Here is a 26185-nt window from a genome sequence, read left to right as displayed (position 1 = left end):
TGAGGGGTTCCTCCTCCTCTGGGTCAGTGGGCGGCCAGTCGGCCCTGCTACTTGCCCTCCCCCGCAAGTCCAGGTCCCCCACCTCGGGATTGGATCCCGGCTCCTCGGCCAGGCGGGACAATGCGTCCGCATTGGCGTTGGCCTTGCCTGCCCTGTGGCGTATGGAGAACACATAGGGTTGAAGGGCTAAATACCACCTCATGAGGCGGCTATTGGTGTCCCGCATAGTGTGTAGCCACTTTAGCGGGGCATGGTCTGTCCATAGTGTAAACTCGCCCCCGAGCAGGTAGTACCTTAGGGCTTCAACCGCCCATTTGATAGCCAGGGCCTCTCTTTCTATTACTGCGTACTGGCGTTCTCGGGGGAAGAGCTTACGGCTAATAAAGACCACCGGGTGTTCTTCTCCATCGACCTCCTGGGAGAGTACGGCGCCCAGTCCCGTGGCGGAGGCATCTGTCTGAAGACAAAATGGTTTATCGAAGTCTGGGCTAAGCAAAACTGGCTCGCTACACAGGGCTTCTTTAAGTTGTTGAAAGGCCGAGTCACACTCTGTGTTCCACCTCACTCTCTGAGGTTTGTCTTTCGTGAGCAGAGAGGTGAGCGGCGCTGCTATGCTAGCAAATTGGGGGACAAATCGGCGGTAATACCCCGCCAGTCCCAGAAATTGTCGGACCTTCCTTTTCGTGGTTGGTATGGGGTAATTTCGGATGGCGTCTACCTTCCCCACCAGGGGCCGGACTAAGCCGCGCCCCAAATGGTAACCTAAATAGGTGGTCTCTTGTGCGCCGATTTTACACTTTTTGGGGTTGGCCGTGAGACCGGCGTCGCGGAGCGTCCGTAACACGGCCGCCACTTGGTTTATGTGGTCCTCCCAGTCGCGACCATAGATGACCACGTCATCCAGATAAGCTGCGGCATATTCCAGATGAGGGGCGAGCAGGCGATCCATCATCCGCTGAAATGTGGCGGGTGCCCCATGGAGGCCGAATGGCATGCGCACGAAGTGGAAAAGCCCGGAGGGGGTGGTGAACGCTGTCTTCTCCTGGGACTCCCGATCCAGCGGGATTTGCCAATAGCCCTTAGTCAGGTCGAGGGTTGTTATGAACTTGGCTTTTCCCAGGCGTTCCAGCAGCTCATCCGTTCGTGGCATCGGATAGGCATCAAACTTCGATATCGCGTTTACCTTTCGAAAGTCAATGCAAAACCTAATGCTTCCGTCCGGCTTAGGGACCAACACGATCGGGCTCCTCCACTCACTTCTGGATCGCTCGATCACTCCCAGCTCCAGCATGGTGCGGACCTCTTGTTCCACGACGTCGCGCATCCGTCGGGGAAGAGGTCGGTTTCCCTCCCGCACGACCTGACCGGGCGGGGTTCGGATGGTGTGCGTTATCGCCGCGGTTTGGCCCGGCCGCGAGGTAAAGGTCCTGGCGAAGGTTTCGACAAGCACCTGGGCTACGCGCCGTTGGTTCGGCGACAGGGTGTCCGCGAGCTGGGGTGTCTCCTCCTCCTGGGCGTCAGGGACCCTAGGGCCTAACCCGGGCTCCGACGGGTAGGGCGCGACCACCATGCCTTCTCGCTCCCGCCAAGGTTTGAGGAGGTTCACATGGTATATTTGTTTTTTTCTTCGCCGGTCCGGCTGATGAACCTCATAGGTGACTGGGCCCACTCGTCGGGAGACCTCATACGGCCCCTGCCAGCGGGCCAGCAATTTTGACTCCTCTGAGGGGAGTAACAGCAGCACCCGATCCCCGGGTTCAAACACTCTTTCCTGGGCTCCCCGGTTATACCCTCGCTCCTGCGTTCGCTGGGCCGCCTGTATGTTCTCTTGAGCCAAGGCCCCCACCTGCGTGAGTCTCTCCTGGAGTCGGAGCACGTACTGCAGAAGCCCGACCGAGGAGGAGGGGGTCCGTTCCCAGGTCTCTCTAATCAGATCGAGGACGCCCCGAGGTCGTCTGCCGTACAGGAGCTCGAAGGGGGAAAATCGAGTGGAGGCCTGCGGCACCTCCCGCACCGCCATCAAGAGCAAGGGGATGAGCTGGTCCCAGTGCTTCATGTCCGGTGGAGGGAATCTTCTCAGCATCCCCTTCAGGGTGCGGTTGAACCGCTCTACCAGCCCGTCGGTTTGGGGGTGGTAGACGGAGGTCTGTAGTTTGTGAATACCCAGGAGGTTGCAGACCTGATGCAGCAACCGGGAGGTAAAGTTCGTTCCTTGGTCGGTCAATAGTTCCCGAGGTAGCCCCACCCAGGCAAAAATCCTCACCAACTCATTCGCGATCGTGCGGGCACGGGTGTTTCGAAGGGGGACGGCCTCAGGGAACCGGGTTGCATAGTCCATGATCGTTAAAATATATCGAAATCCCGCCGCGCTCCGTGGAAAGGGCCCCACTATGTCCAAGGCGATCCTTTCGAAAGGGGTTCCCACCACGGGCAAAGGGACGAGGGGAGCCTTCGGCACCCCGGGGGCTGCGGCGAGCTGGCAGGCTGGACATGACTGGCAATAGTCTTTGACCTCTTTGTACACCCCGGGCCAGAAGAAGCGGGCCAAGACTCGGGCCAGGGTCTTCTCATGCCCGAGGTGCCCGGCGGCCGGAAGGTCGTGCGCCAACCTCAGCACGGTTCGTCGATGGACCCGGGGTACCAACAACTGGGCCTCTTCTTCTTGCGTCTGCGGGTTCCGCCCGACCCGGTAGAGCCGGTCGGCTCGTAGCTCAAACCGGGGCCAGTGTGCCGCCCTCTGTGGATCCACCACCGTCCCATCAACACAAGCAAGCTGGACGTAGGCCTCCCGCAGAGTGGGATCCTCCCGCTGGTCACGGGGAAAATCGGCCGAGTCCAGTGCAATCGGCACGTCCTCCGTGTCTGCGCGCCCTGGGTCGGCCGGGCCAGATGCGTCGCGCTGGGTGGGGCCGTCCCGGTCGAGCGACCCCGGCGGTCGGTCTGCCTGGAGTTCCTCTCCTAGGAGTTCCACATGGGGCTCGGTCGGCGCTGGTGAGTCTGTAATGAGAGCTGTAAGACCTGGCCAGTCGCGACCCAGCACCATAGGGTATGGTAGGTGCGGCACCACGCCCACTCGCATCATTCGGGTGACTCCCCGGACACTCAAGGGGAGCCGGACCTGAGGATAGGTCTTCACATCCCCATGGACGCATCGCAGCTGCATCTCCCCCTCGGGCGCCGCGGTGTCAGGCAGTACGTCGGGGCGGATAAGCGTCTGGCTGCACCCCGAGTCAAGGAGGGCAAACACCGTGGGGTCCCCCGCGGGTCCCCGCGTGGTCAGGGATGGGGAGCTAGCCGGTGGAGTCGGGGCGGCCCCCATACCGGCCTGGCCCTGCTCCGCCATCTCCTGAAGGGCCTGGCGGTACTGGGCCTCCAGCTGCTGTACCAGCCTCTGCTGTTGTCGGAGCTGCGCCGCCAATCGTTGGGCTCGCAGCTTCACCGGCGGCGGTCGCCCCTCAGTCAGTCCTTCAGGCATTGTCTCCCCCTCCATGGCCCTCCCGCCCAAGTTCGCCGAGAGGGGAGGAGGGAAACCCCACAAGCTTCTCTCTTTTTGCAGGGGTTTTTTTTTTTTTTTTTTTTTTTTTTGATTAGGGTCCACGCAGGCACACGCGGAGCCCTTACATCAGGGCCGGGATCGCGTAGCTTCAAATACCCACATTCTCCACCATCTGTGAGGGGGTCACTCACCACCGTAGCGGGGGTCCGTCATCTGTCCCCGGAATCAGTCCATTCCGCCCGCACCGGCCTCCGCTCACGTGGCGTTTCCCCTCTGGAATCTTCTAGTCGCGTTGCTCTCTTCGCCACACTGCCCTCCGGCAGTGCCCAAGTCACTCGCTCTGAGCCCCCCTTCCGGGGGATTGGTGTCTCTCCAGCAGGCCTGTCCGCAGGCCTAGCAGGCTGGCCGGTTGGCTGTCCGAGCGCCCTGGCCCAGCCTGACTCTCTAGCCCTGCCCTAGCTCCAGAGAGCGTCCTGCTCCCTCGGCAGCCAGGCTCACGGCCTTGCCACAGGCCTAGCAGGCTGTCTGGTTGGCTGTCCAAGCGCCCTGGCCCAGCCTGACTCTCTAGCCCTGCCCTAGCTCCAGAGAGCGTCCTGCTCCCTCGGCAGCCAGGCTCACGGCCTTGCCACAGGCCTAGCAGGCTGCCTGGTTGGCTGTCCAAGCGCCCTGGCCCAGCCTGCCTCTCTAGCCCTGCCCTAGCTCCAGAGAGTGTCCTGCTCCCTCGGCAGCCAGGCTCACTCTGACTTGGCTGAAGCAGCCCTGCCCTTTTATAGCTCCCAGCTGGGCCTTAATTGGCCAACGCCGCCCAGCTGGGCTGAACTCCCCGGGCCTGCTCCAGGCTGGGGTTTGGCTCTTAAGGGGCCAGTACAGGGCAGCTGCCCTGTTACAAGTAGTAAAGAATAAAACTGTCAGACACGTAGAAGAACATAATTTGTTGGGCAAAAGTCAACACGGTTTCTGTAAAGGGAAATCATGTCTTACTAATATATTAAAATTCTTTGAAGGGGTTAACAAACATGTGAACAAGGGGGATCCAATAGATATAGGCTGTGTCTACATTGGCACCCTTTTCCGGAAAAGGGATGCTAATGAGACTAGTCGGAATTGCAAATGCCGTGGGGGATTTAAATATCCCCCGTGGCATTTGCATGAGCATGGCTGCCGCTTTTTCCGGCTCGAGGCTTTGCCGGAGAAAAGAGCCAGTCTAGAGGGGATCTTTCGGAAAATAGAGCCTTTTCCGGAAGATCCCTTATTCCTGACTTTAAGAGGAATAAGGGATCTTCCGGGAAAGGCTTTATTTTCCAAAAGATCCCATCTAGACTGGCGCTTTTCTCCAGCAAAGCCCCAAGCCGGAAAAAAGCGGCAGCCATTTTCATACAAATGCAGCGGGGGATATTTAAATTCCCCGCGGCATTTGCAATTCCGACTGGTCTCATTAGCATCCCTTTTAGCATCCGGAAAAGGGTGCCAATGTAGACACAGCCACAGTGTACTTAGATTTCCAGAAAGCCTTTGACAATGTTCCTTACCAAAGGCTCTTGTGTAAATTAGGTTGTCATGGGATAAGAAGGAAGATCCTTTCATGGATTGAGAACTGGTTAAAGGAAACAAAGGGTAGAAATAAATGGTAAATTTTCAGAATGGAGAGGGGTAACTAGTGGTGTTCCCTAAGGGTCAGTCCTAGGACCAATCCTATTCAACTTATTCATAAACAATCTAGAGAAAGGGGTAAGCAGTGAAGTGGCAAAGTTTGTGGACAATACTAAACTGTTCAAGATGGTCAAATCCAAAGCAGACTGAAGAACTTCAAAAAGATCTCACCAAACTGATTGGGCAACAAAATGGAAAATGAAATTTAATGTGGATAAGTGTAAAGTAATGCACACTGGAAAAAATAACCCCAAATATACATACAATACGATGGGGGCTAATTTAGCTACAATTAATCAGGAAAGAGATCTTGGAGTTATCGTGGATAGTTCTTTGAAAATGTCCACACAGTGTGCAGCGGCAGTCAAAAAAGCAAACAGGATGCTAGGAATTATTAAAAAAGGGATAGAAAATAAGACAAAAAATATCTTACTGCCCCTATAAAAAAAAAACTATAGTACACCCACATCTTGAATACTGTATATAGATGTGGTCTCCTCACCTCAAAAAAGATATTTTGGCATTGGAAAAGGTTCAGAAAAGAGCAACTAAAATGATTAGGGGTTTAGAACGTTCCCATAAGAGGAGAGGCTAAAAAGACTGGGACTTTTCAGTTTAGGAAAGAGGAGACTGAGGGGGGATACGATAGAGGTATATAAAAGCATGACTGGTGTGGAGCGGGTGAATAAAGAAAAGTTATTTACTTGTTCCCATAATATAAGAACTAGAGGACACAGAATGAAATTAATGGGTAGCAGGTTTAAAACTAATAAAAGAAAGTTCTTCTTCACACAGCACACAGTCAACCCATGGAACTGCTTGCCAGAGGAGGCTGTGAAGGCTAGGACTAGAGTTTTAAAAAATAGCTAAATACATTAATGGAGGTTAGGTCCATAAAAGGCTATTAGCCAGGGGGTAAGGAATGGGGCCCCTGACCTCTGTTTGTCAAAGGCTGGAGAAGGATGGCAGGAGACAAATTGCTTGATCATTGTCTTTGGGCCCCTGGCACTGGCCACTGTCGGCAGACAGGATACTGGGCTAGATGGACCTTTGGTCTGACTCAGTATGGCCATTCTTATGTTCTTAAGTAACTTTCCCTTCTACAGGAAGCTGTGCAGCCTTTCGAACCCAGTGCAGAAAAGAGGGTGGAAAGTGACACTCCTCCCACATACAACAGGTTTGCAACACCTCCCCCCCCGACTTTCTTTTGGGTCCAGACCCTCACAACTGCACCATGAAATTGACCATTTTTTAAAATCTTCTGGCCATGAAATTGACACAAATGAACTAATAATCTGTCCAATAAGCAGTATTATTCTCAAGAGTTGTGTTTTTCTCCTGGCATCTTGGGAGGAAAGTTGCTTAGCTAAGACGCTAGGGACATTTTGAGTGGGTTATAGGGCAGATGGAAGGCTCAGAACAGAATGGGCTCAAGACAGGAAGGGGAAAATCTAAAATTCCTTTTGCTAAACTGCAATACACACATATGGGTGAAGGCATATAAACTAATGGCCTACAATTTACCTAGCTGAGGGATCCCATAGCTGTCCAAGTAAAATCAATGTTAACATAGTCCTAGGTGGACTTCATAGACTCAAGCCCATCTCATGTTTGGGGTCAAAACTCTGCTTCCAGCACAGCTGTTTGCATTAATTTCCTCTTCTGGGGGGTGGGTTTGGCAGGGTGCAGCAGCAAAGGGGGTTGCAACTTGCAGCATGGGACTGTCTTAGGGTGCAAACGCCTTTCCCAAGGACGGCTGGCTTGCCCCAGAAGAAAGGGGGCAGCGCGCAGGCCCTGGCTGAGCAGCAGATAACAGTGTCCTGAGCCAGTCTACATGTTTTGTTAGTCTATAAAGTGCGACCAGACCATTTGCTTGCTGTATTTTTCTGAGCCAGTCCAGGCAAACAAGCCCCCCCCGCTGACAGCCCGCGCTGGGGTAGCCCGGCCGGCGTCAGCAGCCGACGGAGGGGAGGTTTTAACTGGGCAGGGGAGTCGAGCCCCTAGGGCGCCTCCGGATTTCAGGCGCCCCGCCCGTTGCTAAGCTCGCCTGCAGCGCAGCAGACGGCAGCATTGTGACGCGCTCGCTCAGGCCCCGCCCCCAGCACGGATTGATCTGAGGGGCGGAGTCAGGCGGCTTCGCGGCGGTGGTGGAAGGACGATCCGGGCGCCGCGCAGCACAGAGCAGGCTGCACCATGGTGAAGATCGCCTTCAGCTCCCCGTTCGCCCACAAGGACGAGCCCAAGAAGGATGCGGCCGAGGCGCTGGTGGCCGACAAGGTGCGAGAGGGGCTCTGCAGGGAACGGACTTTTCTGCCGCTGGGGGGGAACGGGGCTGCCGCCATCTTCTCACAGCGTCAGCTGCCTGGGAACGGCCATCTATAGCGCCCCAGAAGGGGCTAAAATGGCGGAGGTTGAGGGCGCCCTCTAGGGAGGGGGGTACCCCTGCCTGGTTCTCGCCTGCCAGTGAGAGGGGGTCATCTCCGCTGCCGCCCCAAGGGGAAGGGGGCCGCCTTGTCCCTGCGGGCGGGGGGCTCAGCGACTTGCCCGGGGAGGGGGGTGCTGGTTTCTGTCTCAGGATCACTTGGGAATTCGAGGTGCCCTCGTAGCGGGAGGGAGGGATCCATTTTGTGTGTGGGTGGGGGGGGTGTTATTGTTGGAGTCTCTAATGGAGGTCGGCAGGCGAGGCGAGCAGGCCCGCTCCGGCCTCTCCACAGCCATTGGCTTTCCTTTAACCCACTCGCGGCTGCGACGGCGTCTCAGATTGCGGGGCGCCCCCGGCGGGACCCGAGCTAGCCAATGTGCGGGCTGCGGAGCCTCTGGGGGGAGGGAAATGCGATCGCAGAGCCGTGCTGATGCCTCCGGGCAGCCTTCTTGAGCCCTGCATCCCAGCCCTGCATCCCGTCCTCTGCCAGCCCCTCGGCAGGCTGTAAAACCCCCTCCGGGCGCCCGGGCAACAAACAATGTCTTCGTGCCGGGGACCGCTGACACTTGAACGAGACCATCCGAGCTTTCCTTCATCTCTGCTTCTGAGCGTTGATCTCTTGCAGACGCATCCAGAGTGAAATAGACCCCCCAAAAGGGAGAAGTATTATGGAAAGAGTGAGCCCACTAACTCAAGCAGTTTGGGTATATTTTACCCAAACCACCTTGCGGGTCCAGGCCTTTTTGTCATCCAATGTTGGTTATGTCTGAGCATGCCACTGCCATTGGTGTTATTACCAAGGAAGATAGAATTGTTGTAAACTGTGTAGGGCAGGGGTGGGGGACCTTATCTGGGTCGGAGGTCTGTGACCAACAGAAAAATCAATCCGGGGCCCTACGTGAGTGAGAAGCAAAATAGCCCACTGAAGTGGCCTCGACTGAGAAGGAGCTAGACACTCCTCACGCACCAAAGCCGAAGAGGGCATAGGCTAGCAGATTTTGTGTGCTCCAGATGCGTGTGTGTGGAGTGCCAGCTTGGGCTGCCCAGTGCTGGGGGTGAGGAGCATGAGCCCAAGGGGTCATATCCAGCCCCTGGACCTTAGGTTCCCCACCCCTGGTCTAGTGTTAGGGAACATCTGACTAAAATTAAGAATCCCTTCCATAAAGATCTTTCCATAAAGTAAAAAAAAAAAAAATCAGGAAAGTATTCTGTGGATTTCCCTCTCCTTCATGAGATAGTTATATATCTTATTCTACTACAGCCATTTAAAAATATGGTAAGACTATTTTCTTAAATGTGTACTGTAAAGAAAAAATAGTCACTATTTTCCACCATTCTCTTGCATTAGTCAGTTGTAGTCTACTTTTGGGATAACTAAACTGGTAGTTCTAGAACAGAGGTGATCAACCTGTTGGAGACAGAGAGGGGGAGTTGGAGCAAATCCCCTCCCAAAAAAACAAACAAACCCCACACACTGCCAGGAAAAAATAGGTAAAATAGGTGCTGGTACACCATCCCCGGGCATACCATCCCAAAAAAAGCACTGGGAAGGAGTGAGAGGTGCAAGCTCTGGGAGGGAATTTGGGTGTAGGAGGAAGTAGAGAAGAGGATGCTGGCTCAGGGAGGGGGCTTCAGGCTGGAGAGTGTTGGGGTCAGGGGGAGGGTTGGGGTGCTGAGCAAGCCACAGGCTTGTGGCTGTGAGGGTGCAGGAGTTTGGGCTGGGGTGCATGAGAGGCTCAGGGTAGGGAGGCTGGGAGTATGTGGGCTCAGGACACAGATTTGCAGTGTGTTGATGGAGTGTTGTGGCAGAAGACGGGATGTGAGGGTGCAGGAGTTTGGGGATGTGAGAGGCTCAGAACAGGGGGTACTAATGCAAGATAGGCTCGGGTTTGGAGTCTGGGGGGGTGCAGGAGTGTTATGATGCTCTGGCCAGATGTGGGCTTGGCCCCAATAGGGGGCTAGTTGGCTAGGCTTCATTTCTAAATAAAATATTATGTCAAACACAAAATGTTTCAGCATAGTCTTTATTTGAGGGGGGCAGAGAACCTGTTTTGAGTCAGGGGTCACTGACTTACAGAAAAGTCAGTTGGGGCTACACAAATGAGATGCAAAAAAAAACTCCTCCCGCAAGCCTCACTCGTGGCCCAACTGTGCTGGTGGGGACGTGCGCATCCAGGATGTCATACGCAGCCCCCACCCGATCCCCCTCCTCTCCCCTCCTCTTCTCCAGAGCCAGGCATCTCCCCCTTCCCCCCGCTCTAACCCAATTCCCCTCCCCCACTAACCTTATGCCCAGGTCCCGGACTGCTGCCTGCGCTCAACTGCTAGCACATACAGGCTGGGATGCTGTGCGCGACCCGGCCTGCCCGTGCAGGATATAACACAGTGTGCTGGGGGCCATGAGCGGAATGGCACGGACTGTGAGTGTGCATGTGGCTCACGGGCCCAGCTGTGAGAGCAGCTGAACTGAGCGGTTCCGGGTTCCGTCAGGAGCCACAATTTTTTTCTTCAGGAGCTGTGGGTTGGCTACTTCTGTTCTAGAAGAATAATTTAGCACTTGCTAATTTATACAGACACACAACAAGTCAGAGGCTGAGTTTTCATCTAGCTTGGGCTTTTGCATACCTGGCAGAAAAAATGCATGTTGGTTTGAGATGATACCATATCAGATACACTGTGGCTATGTCTACACTGGCAGGTTCTTGCACAAGAACAGCAGTTCTTCTGCAGAGCATCCACACTGCCTGCCCATTCTTGCAGAAGAAGATTTACAGTACAGCATGGGAAGAGAGGGCTTCTTGCACAAGAGCTACGCTTTTTTCTAACAAGTGTAAGCAGTGTAGACGCGCGGCAGGGGTTTCTTGCGCAAGAAAGCCCAATGACTAAAATGGCCATCGAAGCTTTCTTGCACAAGAGAGTGTCCACACTGCCATGGATGCTCTTGCGCAAAAGCACATGACAGTGTGTTTGTGTTCTTGCACAAGGACCCACCAGTGTAGATGTAGCCTGTATGTTCAATTAATTCTCTTCTATTTGGCCATAAAAATAACATGGTGGATGTATATTTTAAATAATTTTCTTTAAGTTCTACATTTTTTAAAAAATGTACATATTTGTATGTGTTATGCCCTTTACATTTTTTTTCCTTTCTCATTAAAATTAGATGAGCAGCTTGTGAAGTAAGCTACTTTATGTTGACTCATTATGCCTTTCAAAATACTCTATCAAACCAAATTACAAAAAAAAAAGTTTCACTCTAACTCCAGAGTATAAGGTAGCAGGTATTCGTAGACATGAATACCATGCAAATCCACTTAAATAAAAGTGAATGCATTTTGGCTATGTTCACTTCCTTTTTGCATTTGCTAGAATAGTGGAAAGCAAACAAATTTGTTGGTACAAATGTTTGCTGAAATAAGAAAATTAAGAGAATACCAGAAAACACTTGTACAGGATACATTTGAACTCACACATCAGAATTCACACACACAATCAGTTTATCTTATTCTAAGATAAATACGCAAAAAAAGTCTCATGACTTGTTTATAGTCAATACAAACCAATATAGCTATTCCTTCCCCCACCCCAATTATTATAAATTGAAATAAGGACCCATCTAGACTGCTTAGGGTATCTTCATCATAATTAGAACTGCAGTATTGAGTAGCATGCCAATCTTTGATTTAAATACAGTAATATGAAATGATGGGGAACTGTTTAATGGTATATAACGTGGTACAGTATCATGATGAAAAAAGCTGGGGGCAAAATAAATCTGTTCTCAATACATGTACATTTTCTTTGAAAGATGTGCCATAGTCTAAATGGCTGCATGGTGAAAGAATTCACACCACACATAATATGGAATAATTTTAAAATGATATTTTTCAACCTTCTACTAACAGCTGTTTTGCAGAGGCAATTCTTGTTAAACCAGTAGTATGCAAGCAGAATATCTGATAAATAGGTATTTGACATTGTTTAGCTGATTCTGTGAAAGTTCACATACTGAAGGAACTAAATTTTAAGTTTGTACTCAGCAAAAACATGGATATCCCTTTTTAAAAAGGAAATCAGTGGTATTCTTACAAAAGGCCCTTTTCATGTGCTTATTTGTGTTCCTATAATGCTTTGGGATACCACTGCACTAGGCGCTAGGCACAAAGAAAAGATGGTCCCTATCCCAAAGAATCTGCAATTTTAGTAATCTCTTCCTGTGCTAACTTGCTATGAGAAATCCAACCTATAGTTGTTGTTGTTTGATGTTTTGCATATGCTGTTGGGTGTGCTTGCAGTTAGCAAACATAGATAAGGGGTACACAGTAAGGTTAAGATACCACTTCTTGAGGTTTTTGCTTCCATTTCTTACACCGACTGTTACTTTACTTCTCTGAATTAAAAACACTATATGTAATCCACTTACCAGTAGTATGGACTTCTTACACAACAACAGAGGGAGAAGATCACTTAATGAATTGGAAAAGGTTATTGAGAAACTGCAAAAACTGGAGTGGGACTGGGGGTAAAAAGATGATGCTGGGTTATTTATATAGCATATGGTGGTTTTGTTTTGGTGCACTCTCTCCTGTCAGGAATAACTTTTGAAAGGAGGCCATTGTATTAAACAAGCTTTTAAAAAGCTTTGACTGAAGAAATAAAGATCTTGTCTGCTGTTTTAAAAGCTTTTGAAACTTGCTGGTGGTTTTTAAGATATCTGAGGAAGGCTAGTTAGTTATAGTGTTCTCTATTAGCTGAGCGCTTGGGTGGTCACCCAGGAGAGATTCCGATGCTGCCCAGCTGATTAGCAGAGAGCCTATAGAGCCCATCGCTTATAACAGATGTTTCTACTTGTGGTGCCCATGCACATATGCTTTGGTGCACATCACATTTATTCTGCACATGAATGGGGAACACTAGTTAGTTATTCATGTGATGATAAATAGGCTATTGAGAGGTGGCCTCAAGCTCATGAAATCTCTCTCTTGGTCATAAAACACCAATTAATTTTTGCATATTTTGAAATTGAGTCAGAAAATGGCTACTCTTTAGGTTAGAGAAAATGTTTTGTCCCACTATAGTTGTAGTCTACTGTGAACAATTATTTTGAATACTCTGAAATGAACCAGTTTTAATTTCAGAAGATGTGACATTTTTGCCCTGTTCTGGCCAAGAATGGGCCACAATTCCAAAGGCTTTTTGAAATTTCTGCTGTTAGTTATATTTTACGCTAAAAACATATTCATTGCACTTCCTTTTTAAAAAGTTGGTCTTCTGTTTTCCTGGTATGGTGCCAGGGTAACTTGAGTAAATGAAGCTGTCTGTATCTGAGAAGAGAGAATGTGATGTCCTATCTGGATTACAAGTCAAGCTTAAGCATTTAACCAGGTAACAGCACAAGGATGATTATAAATTCAAGGCAACTAAATTGTGTCAAATCTCTTTTTTTTTTTTTTTTTTTCTTTAAAGGATCCAGAAATTGCAACACACGGAAATGAAAATTCATCTGGAAGGTGTTTATTGACCCTGCTGGGACTTGCATTCATTTTAGCAGGGGTTGTGGTTGGTGGAGCTTGCATCTACAAGTACTTCATGCCTAGGGTAATGTGATTTTTGTGTGTATGTGTTCAGAATAAATGTTTGGTTTTGTTAAATTTTATATTTTTGCAACCCAAATATCAGAATATTAAATAATCCTAAACAATAGAAATCATGTAACAAACCTATCAGGGTATTGCTAAAAATTCAGGTTTAATAGCTGAAATTAATCACAGGCCTTGACACTTGAAGCTGGGGATAGAAAAAAAACTACACTACACTTTTAAATTTTAATCTAACACTAAATCAGAAGTTAAGTGGAATACCAAAAATGACAGAGCTGCCCTTTTTTATTTTTAGCATAAGGTATACCGTGGGGAAATGTGTTACTTTGAAAATGAAAATCAGGATCATGCTGTGGAACCATACTTCCTGCCCATTGCAGAAGAAGCTGATATTCGGGAAGATGATAACATAGCAATCATTGATGTTCCAGTTCCGAAGTTCTCAGATAGTGATCCAGCAGCAATTGTTCATGATTTTGACAGGGTGAGTTGGATGGTTTTTACTACCTACATGTCCTTGGATGATAGCTTTAAATGTCAGCTTACTGTGATCTTGTTTTTGAGACTCGATCTTTTCAGCATGGCACCAACAATTATGCATCTCACATTTCTAGTAATTAAATGCCTATTGATAAATTGTCTCTTGGTGTTAACAAACAAAGCTTTGCAGTCTAGATGTAAACTCTAGCTACATAAGAATGGCCGTACTGAGTCAAAGCAAAGGACCATCTAGCCCACTATCCTGTTTTCTGACAGTGGCCAATGTCAGGTGCCTCAGAGGGAATGAACAGACCAGGTAATCAAGTGATCCCTCCCATGTCACCCATTCCTAGCTTCTGACAGAGACTAAGGATACCATTCAAGCCCATCCTGGCTAATAGCTACTGATGGACCTATCCTCCATGAATTTATCTGGCTCATTTTTTAACCCTGTTATAGTCTTGACCTTCACAACATCCTCTAGCTAGGAGTTCCACCGCTCGACTATGCCTATCAAGAAATACTTTCAGTTGGTGACCCCTTGTTCTTGTGCTATGGGAAGAAGTAAATAACTCTTTTTTCATTAAATTTTTTCACACCAGTCATGATTTTATAGATCTCTTATCACAGCATTTTTCAGACTTGGGTTAAAGGGTCGCTCGAGTAAGCTGCTGGTGGGCCCCCGCCGCTTTGTTTACTTCATGTGTACAAAGGGATCTGTCAGTTGGTGTGTGATGTAAACACAGTGTTGTCCATGACAAATTTTGTAATTCCTGAAAATGAACTGTGCTGCAATGCTACCCAGCTGAAAACTCAGAGAATTTTGAACCTGCATAAAAACTGCTAATAAAAATAAAATCTTTAGATACAAGATGGTTTTCTCTTTTAGCTGCGTACTGGGGAAAGGGCAAGTGTGGGGGTGGCAGAAAGGAAGCTTCTGACAAACTCCTATTTTACATTTATTTTAAAAGTAGTTGTAAACCAGGAAGTAACAGCACTATTGGATTATTCATATGTTCTTGCTTCCTAGAGCTAGGACACTGTGGATGTGTTGTAAAAATATCACCGCAAACATAACCAAAATTTGTATTTAACCTTAAATATATGGATGTTACAGAGAGGAAAGTTTCCTTATAAAAATATAACAAAGGAAGCCAAGTTACTTAATTGAAGAACAATTGCCCTGAAAGTTTGCATCCCAACCAGTCTTCTCCAAAACTTGTGAGCAACACGGATATCCATCAAAATTGGGATTTTTGAAACCCCCGCCCTAATTTTTGCAAGGTTAGACTGTGGAAAATAAAAGACTGCCTAAGAAAGAAAGCAAATCTGGGAGTTATGCCACCGTGAGGAAAAATATATGAAAATGCCTCACATTTAGTGTGTTTCAATTTTCTGCTGACTCCTTTTACTTGTTTTTGTTGTATCACTTCCACTTATGTATGTTTTTTCCTTCACTCCGTGTATGCGAGGAGTGGGGAACCTTTTTTGGTTCAGGGGCTGCTAACCCGCAGAAAAATCAGTTGGGGGCCACACACAAGTGAGAAGCAAAAAACAAAAAATACCTCACTGACATGGCCCCCAACTGAAAAGGAGAAAGACACTTCCCACATTCCCTTATACACCAGAGCCGAAGGGGGCCCAGACTAGTCGATTTTTATGCCCCCCAGCTTTGGGGGGGGGAAGGAGGTGCGGGATCTGGAGTGCCAGCACAGGTTCCCCAATGAATGCCTTTTTGTGTACTTTTCTTTTTCCCTATGTTCTTACCATATTTCATGCCGCATGTAAAAAGTGTATACGCTTCTGTCTATCCAACCCCAGTTCTACATTGCTGTAAGGCAGTTCATTTAACTGCCAGAGCCTACAGGTTGGACCTCCCTGATCCAGCTCCCTTGAGACCTGAGTGGTCCCGAAGGAGGGATTTTGCTGGGCATGGGGAGGTCATGTTGGTTCCCTAACTGAGCTCCTGGACCCACCAGTACTGTTGTGGCTGCCTGCCATCCTGTCAGTGGGACTCACAGCTCCACTGTGGCTGACCCGAGGCCCTTCCAGCCCTGATACAGAGGTAGCAGCTCAGGGGGAGGCAGGTGGGAGCCAGTGGTGTTGGGGAGGTAACTTAAAGGCTAGTTCTTCGTGAGCACTAGCTCCTTCCTGTGCCCCCCTTCTCTCCGCACTGCCGCTGATACAGAGACGGGGTGGGGGACTTCATTTAACTGCAAGGGTTTGGGTGAGCCCTACTCATCAGTTAACTGTTTAGACATTTACACTGTCACATCCCATATGATAGCTATATTGCCCTGTGAGGATTCTCTAACTTTAGCTATGTGGCATTATAACATAACTGGAAAAATGTGTATAGTTTCAGAACACTAAGCCAGAACATGGATATACTATTTAGGTTTTTATAGTTACAAGAATTACTTTTCATGATACCAAGTCCTGTCTTTGAGATTAACTATATTGCTTATCATGAGAAGCTCCTTCCTTTTTAAAGCATGAAAGCTTATATCCTTGTGGTCTAGGGGTGATAGAAAGTGAGTAATCAACTAATAATGTAGTCTATAGAATTTCTATCGACTGCACAATTAGTCGATAAGGGAGGAAGCCTCCGGGAGCCATCCCCCACTATGGCTCTGCAGTGGAAATACAGGCAGTCCCCGGGTTATGTACAAGATAGGGACTGTAGGTTTGTTCTTAAGTTGAATCTGTACGTAAGTCAGAACTGGCGTCCAGATTCAGCCGCTGCTGAAACTGACCAGCAGCTGACTACAGGAAGCCCGAGGCAGAGTTGCTATGCCCCGGGCTTCCTGGAATCAGTCTCTGATCAGTTTCAACAGGCTGAATCTGGATGCCAGTTCTGACTTACATACAGATTCAACTTAAGAACCCCAGGCATCCCCAAATCAGCTGCTGCTGAACCTGATCAGTGGCTGATTCCAGGAAGCCTGGGGCAGAGCAACTCTGCCTCGGGCTTCCTGTAGTCAGCGCTGGTCAGTTTCAGCAGCGGCTGACTTGGGGACGCCTGGGGCAGAGCAGCTGGGGTGCTGCCGGGTTGGTCCAGTAGCACCCAGAGCAGCGCTGCGGGACCAACTGGCAGCGCCCCAGCTGCTCTACCACAGGCATCCGGAGAAAAGCCTGGTCTGCTGCGGGCGGGGGGGGGGGGGCGTACTAGCTGCGCCCCTCCCTCCCCCCCAGCAGACCAGGGAGACGGGGAGCAAAGCCTCTGAGGACGCCGGCAGCTGGGCAGCCACCGCGCGTCTGGGCTGTCCGCTGCCGGCGTGCTCCGCGGCTTTGCTCCCCGTCTCCCTGGTCTGCTGGTCTCCAGCAGACTAGGGAGACACGGAGCAAACCCCGTTCGTAACTGCGGATCCAACATAAGTCGGATCCGCGTAACTCGGGGACTGCCTGTATAGTAGAAGCTGGGCTGCCTACCCCACCTGGCTCTTACTACATTTGAACTGCAGAGCTACAGTGGAGGTAGCTCCTGGATCTGATGCAGGTTTTCTAAGTCCCAGCTTGTGCCAGGAACAGCAACCCCTGTGCACGGGGGAGGATCCTAGTGGTTAGCTGAGACCCTCTGCAGACAGGGGCTGCCCTGTGAGTTGCAGAGCAGCCTCTGCCTGCGGTGAGCCTGGGCATACTGCTGCTTGGCGGCAACCTCCCCTGCCTCTTGCCCACGCTGCTGCCTCTAATAGAGGCAGTAGCAGGGGAGGTGGCACTGTTGAGACGGTGCTGGGGGAACTGGCTTTTAAATTCTGTTTTGATGTTTTTAATATACAATGATCTTGGCCTGCTAGATTACTTAATGGGTTTTGTGTTTCAAAGAATCTAAGTCTGTTGTAATCATCACTAAGTAAGGTAGCACTTAATAAATTGAAAATATCTATTAAACTTCTTTCCATAATAGCTTCTGACTGCTTATCTTGACTTACAACTGGGTAAGTGCTATGTGATCCCTCTGAATACATCCATTGTTATGCCACCAAGGAATCTGATGGACCTGTTTGCAAAACTGGCGGTATGTACAACTTTTTTACCACTTTGAATAGTGCAACTAAAGGAGTGATTTCTGATAATAAATGAAGCTGCAAGTAAAAAGTTCAGTAGCAATAACTGTCCCTCTTCCCACAACCAACGTTTTCACTTCCTAGCATGTAGTCCCTTCAGCTCACTGTGCTGTTGTGATAAAGCTTCATGATTGCTCTCCAGTACACCTTTTACTTATTGAATGAATCAAGAGCTTGAATTTTCAAGGTATCTAGCTTTAAGAAAGCTAAGAACTTGCAAATAACATCAGATATGGTCACTATAGGAAAAACATGCAGCAGACCTTTGAAAACAAAAGTCTGAAACTGGAAGTTATTGGAATGGCTTTTTGTGTTGGTTAAATAGAAATTTTCACAAAAGAACTGTATTCAGTTGTTCTTCCAAGTTTTTGACCTCTGATCATTCACTGAAGTACCGTTTTGAGCTTATGTAATGATACTGACTTAAAACCCAATTGCCTGGCAACTGTGAACAATTTGGCACTTTTAAGGGATTCTGCCTTTTAGAGTTATAGTAAGAAAAATTTGATTTCTGCTTCCAAATGTGATTTTTAAACTCTGTTAACACTTTCCTTGGCCATGTTTTTAGATTTGCTTTTCAATTTTAGGGTTTTTAAACCCAAAAGTCAGAAAATCAGATGGCCTTTGGAAACTATTTAAAACTTCTAATATTATTCAGACTCCCTACAAACTAAAGAAAAGCAAAGTGTGTCATGTGTCATTGAAATCAGCAGACTGTAATTAATACCTCTAACCAGAGAGAGAAACTTCAAGACTGCTGGTTTCTTGGCTTAGCTACCTGTATTGGAAACAATATTAACTTTTTCTAGGAAGTCTTTATGGAAACAGACTTTATAATCCTCTCCTATGTTGTGTGTATGCCTTTTCAAAAGGAGCAGGTATTATAATATCTGAAGGAAGGGGAGTTTGTGTTAACTTATTGCGCACTGCTCTTATGATCCCATATTCTTTTATATGAAGTTGCTGCTTCTTCAGAGAAATTATATCTGCCACGGCATAAATATGTTTGGAAGTAGTAGCTGTATTCATGGTACTGGAAATAGTTTGCCTTAAAATAAAGAGAACACAAACTCTTGAATAATGGTGGGGGTTGAACCATCTGCTTAGACAGTCAGACTTAGTTTCTCCATGTGATTGGGTTGTGTGAGTAGGTCTAGCAACTTTTGGCTCCCAAGCCACACACATATGGCTCTCTTGTAGCTCGAGCTCAGCCCCCACCTCTCATTTCCCCCCCGCAGCAGGTAGCCTGCGCTAGCACTTCAGCCTCATGGCCCCCTGCAAAATTAGAGCACCAGCCCTGACTTCCTGTGGAGGGGAGAGCCCTGAGCCTCCTCTCTGGATCCAGCTTGTGGGGAAGAAGTAAAGCAAGAAGTGGCTCTGCACGCTGCCGCTTCCCTTCCCCCTCCCCTAAGCTGGGGGAGCAGCAGCATACAGACGCGCTTCCTGGAGCCTTTCCCGCTGCTCCCATTGGCTGAAACCCGGCCAATGGGAATAGGAGGACGTGCTTGGGATATGATGATGGGAGCCGCACAGGGCATGAAAACAAGTAAGTGTCCCCACCCCTACTCCCCCTCATGCACCCTCCTTCCACCAAGACCCTGCAATCCTAGCCTGCTCCTGCACCCTACATCCCCCCCCAGACCTCGCACTCTCACCCTTTCCTGCACCCTGCCTCTTGCCCAGATCTTGCACCCCCGCCCTCCCCCACTCACTGGCAGGCAGCATTGTCCCATACACTGAACCCCTCATTTTTGGCCCCACCCCAGAGCCTGGGGGGGGGCCACAAAATCCACTAACCCTGGAATCCCTGGCCTGGGGCCTTGAACCTCAGTCCTTCCTGTCCCTCCCACCACCATGAGGCTGGAGCATCAGGGGAGTGAGGTGTTTCAGATGGGGGCCACTTGTGTGGTCACTGATTAATTTTTCAGTGGGTCAGTGGCCTCCCACCCACAAAAGGTTCCCCACCCCTGCCATAAATAGAGACAGTGTTGAAATGTTTTGTGTTGGACATAGTATTTTATTTTGTTTAAAATGAAGCCTAGCCAACAAGGCCCCAAGCAGAGCCCATTCTCCATCCGGCCACAGCGTCCTGTCCCTAGCTCCAAACCTGGGGCAGGCCCAATGGTCCGGACCCCATCTAGCCAAAGAAAGGGCTGGTGGTGACCCCCTTCCTGCTGCGGCACATGTAGGAGGGAAGGCCATGATCCAGCTGTGGCGATCTGGCCCAATGTCCAGCCACTGCTGCCTGAGTGGGTGCAGCGGCCCAGCCCAGGCCAGATAAGGTAATCTAGTCCCAGGGCCCCCCACATACTCTATTTCCCACCTCAACCGCCCTGCCCTGCCTCCTGCATCTCCCATATACTGCCCTGAGCCCCTCATACACCCCATCCCTGACTCCTGCAGCTCCATATCCACAGTCTAGCAGAAGTCCCATTAAATAAAGTCTGTGAGTCAAATGTTTCATTTATGCTATTATTAATCATCATGTCTATTATCAATAATATTAAATTGTATATTTTCAGTCATGCAAATGGGCATTCTTATAGTGGCTCTTTGTTGACCATTTGTTCTGAATTTTGATGTAGTTTGGCTCTTTGGTTTGAAAAGGTTGTCGATCCCTGGTCTATCATCTAACTATAACCAAATCACTAACTATAGCTTGAATCACTAATTTGACTGGGACCTATAATGATGAGTAGGTAATGTAAAAAATGATTCCCGTTTTTGTTTAACAATCTAGTGAACAAAATTACCATGCACAATACAGTGATGAACAAAAATTATTAATTCTTTGGTGGGTGACTGTGCAGAAAACTAATATAATTTTTTAACAAAACATTAATGACGGAATTTAACTTCTGTTTCTGTTTTTTGTTTTTTTAGACTGGTTCTTACTTGCCTCAGACATATCTAGTCCATGAAGAAATGGTGGTAACGGAAGAGATAGATAATGTGTCTGATTTGGGCATTTTCATTTACCAGCTTTGTGTTGGAAGAGACACCTTCAGACTGCAGCGCAGAGATCAGAGAGCAGGTGAGTGTTTGTTTCTTTTAGTATAATCAATATACTACCTCAATAGAGAGGGGAAAATAGGAAACTAAACACTTCACTACAGAAACAAGTAGGCATTAATGCCCCCACTGAATGGGTTATTGCTGCCTTACCTGTGTTTTTATTTTGAAGTAGTTTTGTTCCCCTTTAGATTCTTTGAGTCTGAAGATTTTCTCCACCAGCGTGACACGGGCTATTTATAGGTTACAAAACCATTAATGATATGCCCAAAACACCAATCTGAACATGAATTCACTTTTACTCTTTTGTTTTAGTCAGAGGTCCTGAGACACTAGAGCAGGGGTGGGCAAAAGACAGGTGACTGAGCGCAGCACTCCCTTGCAGGGCAGTGGCAGACTTCACGTAATCCTCCCATCCTCAGACCTTCATTGACCTCTGGGTGGCGGGGGTAGCACGCAAAGACTCCTCCCACTGCTGTGGGCACAGGCACCTAGAGGGAGCCACCAGCTGTTCTGAATAGGTGGCAGTTCTTGCTGGCACGGCTGGGGTGCAAAGACTTCATGCATGGGGAAACACAGAAGTATCCTGGCCCCACCCCTTCCGGAGCGGCCTGGGCCCAGGCCCACTTCAGAAATTTCTGAAGTGTCCCCCCAGTCACAAATGATTGCCCTCCCCTGCTTTAGTTGGAGTCCTCAACTCTTTGTGTTCAGGTCCTGGATTATTTTGCCACTAATTTATTAGCTTTCTAAACAACGTTGTTTTTCCAAGAAGCTTTGTGGGCTTGGGAAACGGATGAGAAAAGATAGTAGTGTGGCTTATTCTTGATATTCTAGAACACTTTAATGAGATTCCATACATAGGGCAACTTTATACCCAGTTACAGAATTTTCCAGTGGCTTTATAAACTTGCTATAAAAGCTATTTTAAAATGAGCTTAAATTCATAGTGAAGGCTAACGTTCTTGTCAGTTTCTCTGTTGTAATGGTATAATGAGATGATGTTCATCAGAAACTTTTTCTCTTCATGGGTTCTGTTAAACTCTCCCTCTTCCTCCCCCCGCAAAAAATCCTGTTGCTAATAGTCAGGCGCCATGTTGGGTACCACTGTTCGATGGATGAATATGGCAAAACTAATTGGTTTAGAGAAAGCAGTTTACAGTCTGAAGGGCTAAGAAGATACTAGAAACAGAAGGAAATTTACATTTATTCATAAGTGGCAGCTAGCAACTGTTTAGCCCTAGTAAAATGTCAACATAGATTTTGAGACTAGTGTGGGGGGGGGTTAATATTTAATCAGTAGTAACGACCTTTTGCACAACCATAGTGACAGCTAACTGAATTATATTGCCAGATTAAATCAATCGTATACTGTGGTCTTCTAAAAAATGTACAAATACTTCTTGCTATCTGTGCAGATCATATCTTGTAGCTTTCTAATTTACATTTTTTTTTCTTCCACACAGGTATCCAGAAGCGCTCAGCTGAGAGCTGTCATATAATCAGACACTTTGCAAATTCTTTTGTGGTTGAAACAAAGATCTGTCAACAGTGAAAAAAATGGATAGAAAGTGACTATTTCACATCTTCATTAAGATGTCTGAGCTTTACAGCTTGACTTCTAAATTAAAATGTGCAGTGATAATCAGAAGCCTTATTATGAATCTCCTGTGTATTGCTTGTATTACAAAACACAAAATCACCATTTCAGCTTTCTTTGATTCTTGGTGTAACAGAATATTTTTAATGAAACTGAAATTTGAGAAGTTTAGAAAAAAAATGGTGTCCACTTATCCATTGAATGTGTCTGGCTTAGAATTTTTCTGGGAATAACAAAAAAAATAAGTTAATTGATTCCTTGCCCAGAATCAGTTCTCATACACCTCTTTTGATTTTTCACAGAATGATTACATTAATGCATAAATAATCTGTGGTTTGCACATTTAGTATAGTTCTGTAGATTTGCTCTACACTCAGTTTTCTGGTTTAACCCTTCACCCCCAACTTTTTAACATTTATCGTTAAAGATTTTGTTCTAACACCAGTTGTGAAGCATGTAAGATCTAACCTCAGTGATTATAAACCTCTAGCATTGCTTTTTCATTTTGTGCAATTACTGTATTGAACTCTTATGTATATTTGGAACCTTCTCTAAGTTTACATTTAAAATCTTTATTCTTTTGTTTGATTTTTGTGGTATTTAGTTGTCATAGATTTAGTTGTGGTTAATCTCTCACGTTTGTGTCAGTATTTTGGTTATAAATTGGTTTATCTTGTAACTTCTTGTTTTATGAAACCTCTCTTGGTATGGCCCACTTGTGGATGTAACCGTAGCTGTAAATTTAAACTACTTTGGCCTGTACACAGACTTTTTAGATCAGAACTTTTTATGAGCAAGTAGCATTAATTTCTGCAGTCAGGGTATTGACTGTTGATGAGAACTGCAGTATAAAGATGGTAAAGAATTGCTAGAGTGCTACAGATTCAAAACTTGAGTTTGTTTTAATAAGGGACTTTATATTGGCATAAATCCTGCAACCTTATAATAAATGTTTCTCTAGAATTGTGCTGTTGGTCTTAATTCATGACACTTAAAATGGTGGGTGGAGTATACCAAAAGGAATGAGAGGGAGGAGTGAAGGGAGTAAATACAATGTAATGGCCTAGCATAGTTTTAAAAAAGGTAAATGGATGCAGCCTTATGAAAGAAACTCTCCTTTATCTGCCTGATCATTCTTGTATTAGTGGGTATCTAAACTCAACTTGTAAGTTTCTGGCTCTTACAGTTGTTGGGTTTTTTTCCCCTTAAAAAAAAGGGAAGTTTTGGTTTTGGATGACATGGGAGAAGAGGACGACTTAATGTGTTTTTGTGTGTGTCCTGCATTGGGTAGTGGACTGTGGGCTGTAGTTAACCACTCCAGTGCAACTAAACCATAAAAATCATTTCACAAGGTTCTCGAGCAGGGTTAATAAAGATATATTGGGGCTTGTGTGCATGTGCGCGAACATTGAAGCATACAAAGTAATTTTCAATAATTAACTTCTGCTCTCCTCAGACAATACTAAGGATATAAGTGTGTGGTCAACTACCCAATAAGCCTAGGCTTATTGGGTAGTCAACTACAGGCAGTCCCCGGGTTACGTACAAGATAGGGACTGTAGGTTTGTTCTTAAGTTGAATTTGTATGTAAGTCGGAACTGGTACATATTGTAGGGGAAACTCTAGCCAAACATTTCTCCAGAGCTCAGTTTTATTCTCCCACACTTCACTTCCCTCAGTCCTTTATTCTCAAGCTGAGGTGTCTGCTGAGAAAAGCCGCTCCGCTAGCTTCGCGTCTCCCTGGTCTGCTGGGGGGAAGCAGCTAGTGTGGGGTTGCCTCACCCCATTTGTAAGTAGGCATCCGATGTAAGTCGGATCCATGTAACCCGGGGACTGCCTGTACTTGAATCCTCTCCTGCTCTCTCTGTATCAGAGGCAGCAAAGGGGCGGGGGGGAAGCAGGAGCCAGTTCTGTGTAGGGGGGTGTCAGCTTAAAAGCCGGTTCCCCCAGCACCATCTCTGCAGTGCCACCTCCCCTTCCCTCTGCTACTGCCTCTATTAGAGGCAGCAGTGAGGGGGAGAGAGGGCTCCTGTAAAGCAACCTCTGCCCACCGTGGAACCAGGCTCACCAAAGGCAGAAGAGACTGCTCCACATCCCGTGGAGCAGCCCTCGTCCACATCCCACGGAGCAGCCCCTGTCCACAGGGGGTCCTAGCCTCCCACTGTGACCTTGCTCATTCTGGTACGGGGACCTATCCCTGCTGTGGCTGTGGGGGTAGACCCTAACCATGGCCATCCGGTTCTTACTGCATTTCAGCTGCAGAGCTGTAATGAGGAGTAGCTCTCCGAGGCTTCCTCCCTTATCGACTAATCATGTAGTTGATAGAAATTCTATCGACTACACCAGGCCTGGGCAAAATACAGTCCGCATGACGGATGGAGACCGCCAAGCCCTGGGGTCCAGCCTGTGGAGGCAGCGGGGATCCACAGCCAGGCTTCCTGCCTGCTGTGCAGAAATGCAGCTGTCTGGCTTCCTTTCTGTTTCAAAACAAGGTGAGGGGGGAAGTTTCAGGACCGTCCCACCCGCAGCACAATCCCACTGGCAAGTTTCTGGCCAGAAAGCGGCCAATGGGAGCTGGTTGTTGGAATAACAGGAAGCCAAGAAGAACCACTCCCCCTCTTCTCTTCTCAATTATTCACTGAAGCACATGACCAGGCAGGCTGGCTGAGAAATGTTTTAAATTCTGCAAGCAGGCAGGCTGGTTTGTGTGCTGGCTAGTAAGTCTCCTGGCCACAGCCTGCCTCTGGTACTCCAGCCCCTTGCTGTCCCAACCCTCTGCTCCCCCACTCAGCATACCTAAACCCTCTGTCCCCCTCTTGTACCCATACCCCCTCTCAGATCTGGCACCCTAATCTGCCCCAAATCACAATCCCCTTCTTTCGTAGGTCACATCCCAAACCCCTGCACTCCAGTCCCCTGCTCTAGCTCACAACTACCTCCTTTACCAAAACGCCTTCCCAGACTCCAGTTTCCCTCCTGCACCCCAATTCCTAACCCCACGCTCCCGTCTGCATTCAACCTCCATCTCCGAGGCTGCATGTCCTCCGTTAATATCCTAGAAAAGTGAACTACACAATTAGCTGATCACTCATTTCCTAATGTCCCTGGATAATGCAAATATTATTGAAATTAACATGATCACGTAAACTTTGTGGCTTCACTTTGAATTGAGGTGTGTGCACATGCACGCACTTGAGTGTTTAAAATAAAACCCTCACATATTGCAGAATTTTATTTTCTCTCGTGAATAGAAAATTTTGCTAGCAATTGAGCATGAAGGTCAGCATGACATCCCTGAATTTTTACCATATGTTGAAGAAACCCCAAAACTATAAATGGAGTTATGTGCCACAACCTATGACTCTGCTAATTGGAAATAGCTAAGAGCCACTTCTTGGTGACTTTGTACCCAGTTAATGTTCCTGTAACTTAATCGTGGTGTTGACTTCTTTAGAAAAAGATTTACAATCACAGGTTAATGTAGCACACTTCTATAACACATTTCACTTTGGAAAATGAAATGGTTACTCTTCTGCAGACAGAGTTGTGATTCAGGAAATTATTCTAGCTAAATGGATATTCTGTAGGAATAGCTGGGAAGTAATTGTCATTTTTAGGATTTATGTAGCAGCCATACACCACCAGAATTCAACTACTACTAATAATGGGATAAACTGGTCCTCAGGAGAGGAATATGAGTTGTACAGACTTACCCATCAGTTTTCAGGGAGGTCATGATAATGGTTCTGTCAGAGGGGGTGATGAAAAAGCCTAGTGTAACTGTCCAGGTTGCCACAGTTGAGGTGTAATTATCACTGTCTCTGGAAGCAGAGGCCATACTACAGAAGAGAAGCTCTCTTT

The 26185-nt window shown here is 47.6% G+C and overlaps 1 protein-coding gene across 1 annotated transcript; it reads left to right on the top strand.

Moving 5' to 3' along the window:
- The first annotated feature begins 7252 nt into the window (after nt 1–7252).
- Nucleotides 7253–23287, top strand: ITM2A (integral membrane protein 2A). The gene is made up of 6 exons (XM_006113663.5): nt 7253–7423; nt 13035–13166; nt 13464–13652; nt 17556–17666; nt 20599–20749; nt 22191–23287. The coding sequence occupies exons 1-6, from the start codon at nt 7340–7342 to the stop codon at nt 22277–22279; spliced, it is 756 nt and encodes a 251-aa protein (XP_006113725.2). The 5' UTR covers nt 7253–7339; the 3' UTR covers nt 22280–23287.
- Nucleotides 23288–26185: the final 2898 nt, after the last annotated feature.

Source organism: Pelodiscus sinensis, chromosome 13 (genome assembly GCF_052426305.1).
Source record: "Pelodiscus sinensis isolate ZL-2025 chromosome 13, ASM5242630v1, whole genome shotgun sequence".
Lineage (NCBI taxonomy): Eukaryota > Metazoa > Chordata > Testudines > Trionychidae > Pelodiscus > Pelodiscus sinensis.
The sequence above is the reverse complement of the archived record's forward strand: the minus strand, read 5'-3'. Positions and strand labels throughout refer to the sequence as shown.